The sequence below is a fragment of the Microtus ochrogaster genome, chromosome 1 (genome assembly GCF_000317375.1).
Source record: "Microtus ochrogaster isolate Prairie Vole_2 chromosome 1, MicOch1.0, whole genome shotgun sequence".
Classification (NCBI taxonomy): Eukaryota; Metazoa; Chordata; class Mammalia; order Rodentia; family Cricetidae; genus Microtus; species Microtus ochrogaster.
In genome coordinates, this window is record NC_022009.1 from 40,079,341 (window position 1) to 40,087,950 (window position 8,610).

The 8,610-nt window shown below is 39.3% G+C and overlaps 1 protein-coding gene across 7 annotated transcripts in view; it reads right to left on the reverse strand.

Moving 5' to 3' along the window:
* The window catches only part of Dicer1 (dicer 1, ribonuclease III), a 68,760-nt gene that overhangs the window by 21,773 nt on the left and 38,377 nt on the right, over nucleotides 1–8,610 (reverse strand). For all 7 annotated transcript variants that reach the window (XR_003377169.1, XM_026780960.1, XM_005343513.3 and 4 more), the window contains 6 exons: nucleotides 7,976–8,108; nucleotides 5,752–5,994; nucleotides 4,940–5,094; nucleotides 3,276–3,408; nucleotides 2,385–2,460; nucleotides 1,206–1,345 (listed from right to left, as the gene is read on the reverse strand). Coding sequence is in view for 6 of the 7 variants with exons in the window: in XM_026780960.1 (XP_026636761.1) it covers nucleotides 1,206–1,345; nucleotides 2,385–2,460; nucleotides 3,276–3,408; nucleotides 4,940–5,094; nucleotides 5,752–5,994; nucleotides 7,976–8,108 (880 nt within the window). In the remaining variant the exon portion in view is untranslated. The remainder of the gene's footprint in view (nucleotides 1–1,205; nucleotides 1,346–2,384; nucleotides 2,461–3,275; nucleotides 3,409–4,939; nucleotides 5,095–5,751; nucleotides 5,995–7,975; nucleotides 8,109–8,610) is intronic.

An 8,610-nucleotide genomic window follows, 5' to 3' on the forward strand; every position in this document is an offset into this window, starting at 1 on the left:
TGGCCTGCAAGTATACATGCAGACAGAAGACTGTATACATAATAAATAAATAAATCTTTATATATAAAAAAAAAGATTTCTGGTAGGTCAATATTTCTCAGGTCTGAGCTTCACATTGGCCTAAGTTTACCTATGTTATAACTGCTCATGCCATGCATGCTTGTGATGATCAGAGAACAGCCTGTCAGAGCCTGTTCTCTTCTACTGTGTAGGATCAGGCCTGCTAAGCCAGCTCTACTACTTTATCATAATTTTAACAGCTCTCATTATGAGAATGAATCAGGTAAAATTACATCAGATTTTCTAAGCTTTCAACATTAACAAGACTCATAGATTAGTGTCTACAGCTCTGAGGTTCACTGGCACACTGCACTGGTGGTTCACAGTTACACCTGTTATGCACTGGCTAAGAGACAGTTCTGATTATCTAAGAAGACAAAATGGGTTGGTCAAGGAGGCAAGATAGACACCATGTGTCTCAAGAGACAGCACCAGTAGTATTTATTACAAAAAAAATTGTTCAACAGGAAAAGTGAATACAAAGGGCAAAAAAAACTACACAAAAATAGATAACAGGATTTGAAAAGAAGTGTGACTTTTAAATATTAAAAATGCTTAGTTAGGGTACAGATATTTAAGTAAAAACTGCAAAAACAAAATAAGAAACACATATTTATGTGAGATAAAACAATGAAATTTGCTTTCATTTGGGAACCTTATTCACTAAAACTGTTAGTATTTTAAAGATCAACACTTCTGTCAAGCATGAGATGCTGATATTTGATCTCTGCTAGGATATCACAGGTCAGGCAGATTCACAGCACAATCTCCTCCATCTTTTGATGCCCTTCCCATCAGCTGCAGAGCAGTCTTTTCATCTGCCTACTTCACCATGTGAGTGATGATCTAAGCAGCAAGGGCGAAAAGACTAGAATTGTCCCACTAAAGAATGTCTTCTTATATGAAGTAAGCTCCTTCTGAGCTTTTGAAAGACAAGACAAAACCAGAAAACAAGCCCAGAACAGTGAACGTCTAGTAAAGGGAGCTTCTGGGGATGCTGGGAATCAGGAGAATGAACTGAGACCCACAGTTGGTCCGAGTTACAAGCATCTGGGAAAACATCTGAGCAGAGCAGTTTAGGATTTGATCTAGCAGGAAATAGAGTCAGAAAGTCTGATTTTTATTCAGTTCTAACCAATACTAACTGCTTTAGGGTAGCACTGCCTTCGCTTTGTGGATCCTGGTCTTCCTGGAACACTGGTCTCCTCTTCATCATGTAAGTCAAGCTCTTCTTCATATTTAACAGTCTCTTTCCCAACAGGCATCAAATGTTCATCCAGTTCACCTAAGACATTTAAGAGAGCTTATGTCAGCAACATAAATTTTGCCTAATAAGTAAATAACCTAAGACAACACAATACTGAGGAAGCAAGTGAAAAAATGATGGTAATTGAAAGTTCTTTGCCTTTAAAAATGTAGGAGAGGGGGCTGGAGAGATGGCTCAGTGGTTAAAAGCATTGCCTGCTCTTCCAAAGGTCCTGAGTTCAATTCCCAGCAACCACATGGTGGCTCACAACCATCTGTAATAAGACCTGGCACCCTCTTCTGTGTGTATATGTTAACAGAACATTGTATGCATAATAAATAAATAAATAAATAAATAAATAAAAATGTAGGAGATGGCTCAGCAGTTAAGAGCAGAAGACCTGCGTTTGGTTCCCAGAACCCACATGGTGGCTCACAACCATATGTAATTATAATTCCAGAGGATCCCATGCCTTCTTCTGTCCCCCACAGATACGAGGCACACACCTGGTACAAATACACAAATGCAGGCAAAGCATGCATACACATAAAATAAATAAATCTTAAAAACAATGTAAAAGTGACAGCAGGTAACTATGTAGAGGATCTATCCTGACACTTGTAAGTCCAGCATGGGCAAGCCTACAAAATCTAAGATCCAAAAATAAAGTATCAGTGGGCTAGTCCCACACATCCCTTTTAAACACAAGCTTTTTTTTCTTTTTCCTATTTAAAGGATTATTTTCTTCACCAATATGGACTAACCTGATAGTCTAACAAACTATGTGGACAGTTCAGGATCCAATAGTTAGTGCATTTTTATGTATTTAAAAAGGGTCAATAACAGAAGTAAAAAGTGGCAGCTGTTTATAGTGAAACTGTAAAAAAGTCAAGAGTCCTGTCCAGCACTGTAGGGTCTCTGAGTTACAGAAAATATATATTAAACCCACCAAAGTATAGCAAAAGCAGCAAGTCTAAACCCTGACAAGCTCCAGAAACCTGCAGAGGCCTCCATATGCTTTTGTTGTATAATTCTGTCATTTTTTTCACTCACATATGCTTTCAAACATGTTACATACCAATCTTGTGCAGTTTTTCACAGCAAATGAGAGCTACCACTCTTTCAGCCAACCGTACACAGCCCATTGGTGGACCCTGAAAGCAACAACACAGTTTACCAACACACTGAACAGCCTCGGAACCTCTGCCCTGGTACTGTTGCTGATGCCCAACTTGCCAAAACAAGTTTAAAAATACCAACAAGTTTTCAAAAATTCTAGCTGGTTTTTGTTTGTTTGTTTGTTTGTTTTCCCAAATTCTGGTGGTACTGGGAGTGGAATCTAGAGTTTCACACAAATGAGGCAAGGGCTCTACCACCAAGAAACATCCAAACTCTGAAATACCCATCTTTTAAAACCATAACTAGTAAAAAAGGAGTTTAAAACTAAGACGTTACAATGTCAAGTAAATATGCATTTTAATATAGTTTAAAGTATATTTTCATTAGTCAACAAATACACAACAAAAAAGGTAAAGACATATTAGAATCTAACTATGATATATATTAATATGGAAAAGCTTTTCTGTGGACTTAAAATTACTCACTTTGGAACATCTGCAAATTAGTATTGGGTCAAAGAAAGGGCAGTAGTTTACAAAAGGCAAATTTCAGCCACAGCAGCTGAACTATATTTAATGAATTCTGTATCACTGCATGCAAAGCCACAGCTGATTTCTTAAAAAGGTTCAAATTATTAAGAGCCTAAAGAGAACTTCCAGGGGTCATCTGGTCAAGTTCAAAGAATTTGCAGAGTGTATTCTATAAAAATATGAACATAGAACTATGTGACTTACAAATAATTTTTTAGAGTATAGATTTAAAACCAAATTTATAACTTGGATGTCTTAGAGGAGCTAGACAAGCCCTAATGGCATACTTCAATGCAAGTCATGTCTTTTTCTTAACTTACAACAATGGAGGCTCGAAGAGGTGAGTTAATCGGAAGATAAAGAGTTGAATAAAATGTACCATCAGGTAACTCTCGGGTTCTACATTTGGGAGCTAGATGTGTAAACGGATCACTTGGTAATCGAGCACAATATCTGTGAAGAAAAGAATTCTGAAGTTGAATCTACACACGAGGAACTGATAGAAAACTGTTTCAACATTCACAATATCGCCTGTTAGGCTGCCATTTGCATAAGGAATGTTCTTTGTTGCTCCTTTACCTTGAATAGGACAGAACTAGGCACTGGAAATGGATGTGTGTTAACTAGGAAACTACATTATTTAATCTTATTTTAATTAAAACTGAAGCTTGCATTTAAAAGGTTGCCCTGCACCTAGTGTTCTGATACTGCACAATACAGAGAAGTGCTCTGATGTAGCAACGAGACTGCATTAGCAGCATCAGTTTCTTATGTCACACTTGCCAGCAGTCATGGCATAGGTAAAGAAGGTATCAGGACAGCAGGAAAGCGTAAGGTTGAACCTAGAGGGCACCAGAATCAAAAGCTCCATGAGTGGTAGCATAAAATGGCGGCAGAGCAGGAAGCAGGCCTGAAAACTCACAGGGGAAGACCAGTGCAGCTAGGGTGCTAGGAAGATAGGAGAGGCTGCTGGACGGGTGGGCTGAACACACACTTGACACCTGAGCACACTGAATCAGCTTTCTCACCACAGGAAGAGGGAATTGCAGAGATAAAAAGAAATTTAGAATGAACCTCGAGCCACAGTAAAAATGGGGTCAGCAGAAGCAAAGGATGAGACATAATGTAGATATGAATGTATGCACATGGCATACATTAAGTAGGCAGATGTCTGGCTTTTCTTACAAAGAGGCCTGACAGTAGGACACCCCAATGCCTGCTAAGGGTACAGCTCATGCCCACAAGTCCATTTCCCAACACCATTATTATTCACTGCCATTAATAAGAAACAGGACCACAGAAAACAACCACAACTAAAACATAAGCAAAGAACTCATTCCACTTTAAATTTTTGCACTGTGTAGTGCTGAATTTTCCATTAGCAACCAACTATCATTATCAAGAATTAATTTGGATTTCAGTATAATTAATTTTCTCCTGACCAGGCCTAGTTTATATACCAGGATAAATCTCATTTAAGGGCAAAACAAAGGTGCAAATAAATGTAAGAGTTAATTTACATTTTTACCTTGGAAACTATTTTAAACATTAAAATGCTGTCGGAGTGCTAGGAAATTCTCACCTGCCCTTCACCCAGAAAAACCATTCAAGTTTTTTCACAAAAACATTCTTTGTAATCAAAGCATGAGGTTGCACCAGGCTGTCACATCTCCGTATCTTTAATCTTTCCTTGATCTAAGTGACCTTGTTTTGCACCTCTATCTTTTGGAGTTTCCATAAGATTTTTCTCAAGATTAAGCTCAGCTTATACATTTTTGGCTAATCTGTCCTGAATGTGACTGCTCAAACTGTCTCACTGTGCTCACTGTACCTTTATTCTTCTTGGTGGTAGCACTTGCCACTGGGTACAGTCTGCCAATGCCCTGTTGTAAAGCTGCCATTTATGCACCCATAGAGACAGACCACACAATGCTGCAGGTTTAGACTTCGACCTCAAACACTGACAAATGATCTAATCCCTCACCTGTTGACATGTCCAATGGCAGTGTTAATCGTGACTCGTGGACCCCCGTCATCAGGCCTCAATACATATGGTGGGAACACATCATCATCATCTACAACGGCATCAACGTCAGCCTCAGCACCATCCACTGACTTTGAACACTTGTTTCTTAAGATCTGAACATTCATAAACAAGATATAGGGTGAGAACAAGAATCTTCTTTGCAACATGTTAGCTTTCTGACTTTGTATCTACAGAGAAAACTCTCTACCCAGGCTGGTGGCACTTGTCTATAACCCTAGCATTCAGGAGGCTGAAGCACAATGACCATGGGTTCTAGACCAGCCTGGGATACACAATAAAACCCTGTTCTAAAAAAAAAATCTTTTCATGTATGCTGTGTGACACAACCATCTCTCCTAATATACTTCAAAAATCCAAAAGCCATTTGTTGCAGCAAAGCTCTCCACAGAATCCTCCCAGCTCCAGCCCATATGGAAATACACTGTACACAGATTATCTGGCACTGTGCATGCACACACAAAAGACACATCAGTGTCTTGCTGGTAAACTACTGTCTCATCACTCTCCTGCCACAACTCAATCACTGGTACTATGCTGTTCACATTTACAGTGCCCATCAGACACACTTTTCAAATGACCTTCAGGTCCTTTGGCATGGATATTTTACTGGGGCATTCTAGATTTCTGTAATAATCTCAACTTCCTTATATGTACACACTGCTGAGACAAGACAGGGCTCTGTAGAACAACCTTTTACTCTTCCCATGCACACACATAAAAAGGAAGAGAGATTAACTTTGTGATTACACCTTTTCTATAGCTTTGTAGGTCTTAAGGTCTTCTTCGAAGCTCTTTATCTTGTCTGTATCTGCTAACATCACATAGTTAGAGATCGGGGCTCGTGCTCGTCCTTTAGACTGAACATATGATCGATACTCCGTGGGCAAATCAAAACGAACCACCAAGTTGCATTTGGGAATATCCACACCCTCTTCTACGACACTTGTTGCAATGAGCAGGTTAGTCTCGTGAGCTCGAAATTTCCGAAGTACCTGAAAAAGATTCACCAAGAAAAACAATTCTAAGGAATTTCCCAATAGAAAACATTACAAAATCATTAGCAGTGGCCATTTCTGACATATTCCCTGGGCACACACCATCTCTAATGTCAATCTAGAAAAGAAATCTACTACAGAACCAACAAGGCCACAGTCACAAGCCCATAAGCCTTGATTTAATTAAAGGACTTTTCACTGAATGCCTTCAGACTTCAGGCTTCTCCTTACTGACCACAAGCATATTACCCATACAAGTAATGCAGTGAGCCCCTCCTGGAGACCTGTTACTGTTTTGTCCTGCCACAGTGGCACCCACTGTCTGTGAGACTGTGTTGTGCAAAGATCTGCAAAGATGTCATCATAGCTCCATCACTAAACTCCCCAAGCGCACTTGGAATTAAGTCACAAGCACAGCTTTGCTTATTTGCTAGCACCTGAGAAACTTATTTTAAAAAAATAATTAAAACAAAGGGTATTTTCACACAAAATTTAAAATCCCATTTCCATCTGTGATGTCTAATCCTGATTAGTGAACTTGATGAGATTTAGCTTAGAACACTTAGAAGATAGACCTCTGAACTGCTGTGGGACAATGGTCTTCTACCCTGTAAAGATTTGTCACTGTATTACTTAAATAAAACTCTGATTGGCTAGTAGCCAGGCAGGAAGTATAGGCGGGGCAACCAGGCAGGAAGTAGAGGTGGGACAAAGAGATCAGGAGAATTCTGGAAGACTCAGTCTGCAGTCATTATCCAGACCAAGAGGAAGCAAAATGAAAATGCCTCACTGATAAAAGGTACCAAGCCACATGACTAACAGACAAGAATTATGGGCTAATTTAAGATGTAAGAATTAGTTAATAAGAAAGCCTGAGCTAATAGACCAGTTTATAATTAATGTAGACCTCTGTATGTTTCTTTGGGACTGAACGGCTGCAGGACCAGGCAGGACAGAAACTTCTGTCAACACTGGACCTCTTTGTAAAAATGTATCCAGAGAAGTTTAAGTAAAGTTAGAGATGATCCACCTTAAATGCAGGCAGGGCAGCATCAATCCATGTCTTAGGGGTCCAGGTCTCAACAACAAGGGGATAGCAAGCTAAGCACAGATACTCATTTATTTGCTTTCTTACTAAAGATGCAATATGACCAGCTGTCTCATACTACCGTCACGATCCCATTCCTGCCACAGTAGACTCTCATATCATGAAGTAAAATAAACCAATCCTTACTTAAGCTGCTTCTGTGGGGGATTTTGTCAGTTATAAGAAAAGAAACTAATCTATTTCTCAACATGGCTAAGTTATATAGCACACGTTGCTCCTCAGACAGGTATCAGACTGGCTCTTGGACTTCCCAGACCAAAAATCTGCTCAAAATGCTAAGACCACATGCCTGTAACAGAAATTATTCTGCTAATTTTAAGTTAAATAGAAAACAAACAAATGAATCCTGTCTGCCATAACACTTAGATTTTAGCATCTTTATATGCAGTTTCCTGTATAAGATTTTTAAAAGTATGAACAATTTTAAGCTACATTTGCAAATTACAGTGATTTTTTAGATATATCAAAAAAGGTATGCCTTTAAAGGTAAGCATTAAAAAACACATCAAGAAGACTATAGTTGTTGCTCTGCAGGTCTGCGAAGGCTATAGTAGTCATGGTCTTATTTATTCTCCTATGAGATGTAGATATCTGATAGTAAATCCATGAAAGAAAATGTACTACTTACTGACAATTAAAACAAATTAATTCACCAGAAGCTACTCTAATTTTGAGTATGTCACCAACCCTTAGTCACTTCATGAGAACAGCAGATCCCTTTATAAACAAGTAATATATTATTACAAAGAAAGGAAAGCGGGGTGGGGGAAAGAAAAGGAGAAAATGAAGTAACCGCTGGGGAATTAAGAAGAAAGAGTTTTCATGTCCCAGGTTTCTCAGCTTATTAAAAACCACTGTTGTCATTGTCACCTCCTCTTGCTTTCTGAACTCTGCTTCCATCTGTTTACTGCGAGGCTGGTTCTTCCCAATGCCATGTCCAGTTATAAAGTTGCTACTGATATAAGCCAGTTCTGGATCTTGTTTACCAGCTTCCTTTATCAATCTAAGGAAGTAAGAGACATGGAGTTAAACACTTCCAAGGAAAATACATTTTAACTTTTGAGTTTTCTTATTTTTCATTTTTCTACTTTTAGTGTGCCCATGCACAATGCCTGCTTCTCTGTGTACTACATGTGTACGGTGCCAATAGAGGCCAGAAGAGGGCATCAGAATTCCTGGAACTAAATTACAGACTGTCGTTAGTCACCCAATACAGCAACCAAACACTGGTCCTCTGGAAAAGTAGTATGTACTCTCAATCACTGAGCCTTCTCTCCAGACCCATAAAATCTAGTCTAAGGTTTCCTTTGAAATAGGAATACAAGTCCAGAGTTTGTACTTGCTCTTGTCTTGCTTGGGCCAACACCCCTAACAAAACAGTTGCTCTAGCCGGGCGGTGGTGGCGCACGCATTTAATCCCAGCACTCGGGAGGCAGAGGCAGGCGGATCTCTGTGAGTTCGAGACCAGCCTGGTCTACAGAGCTAGTTCCAGGACAGGCTCCAAA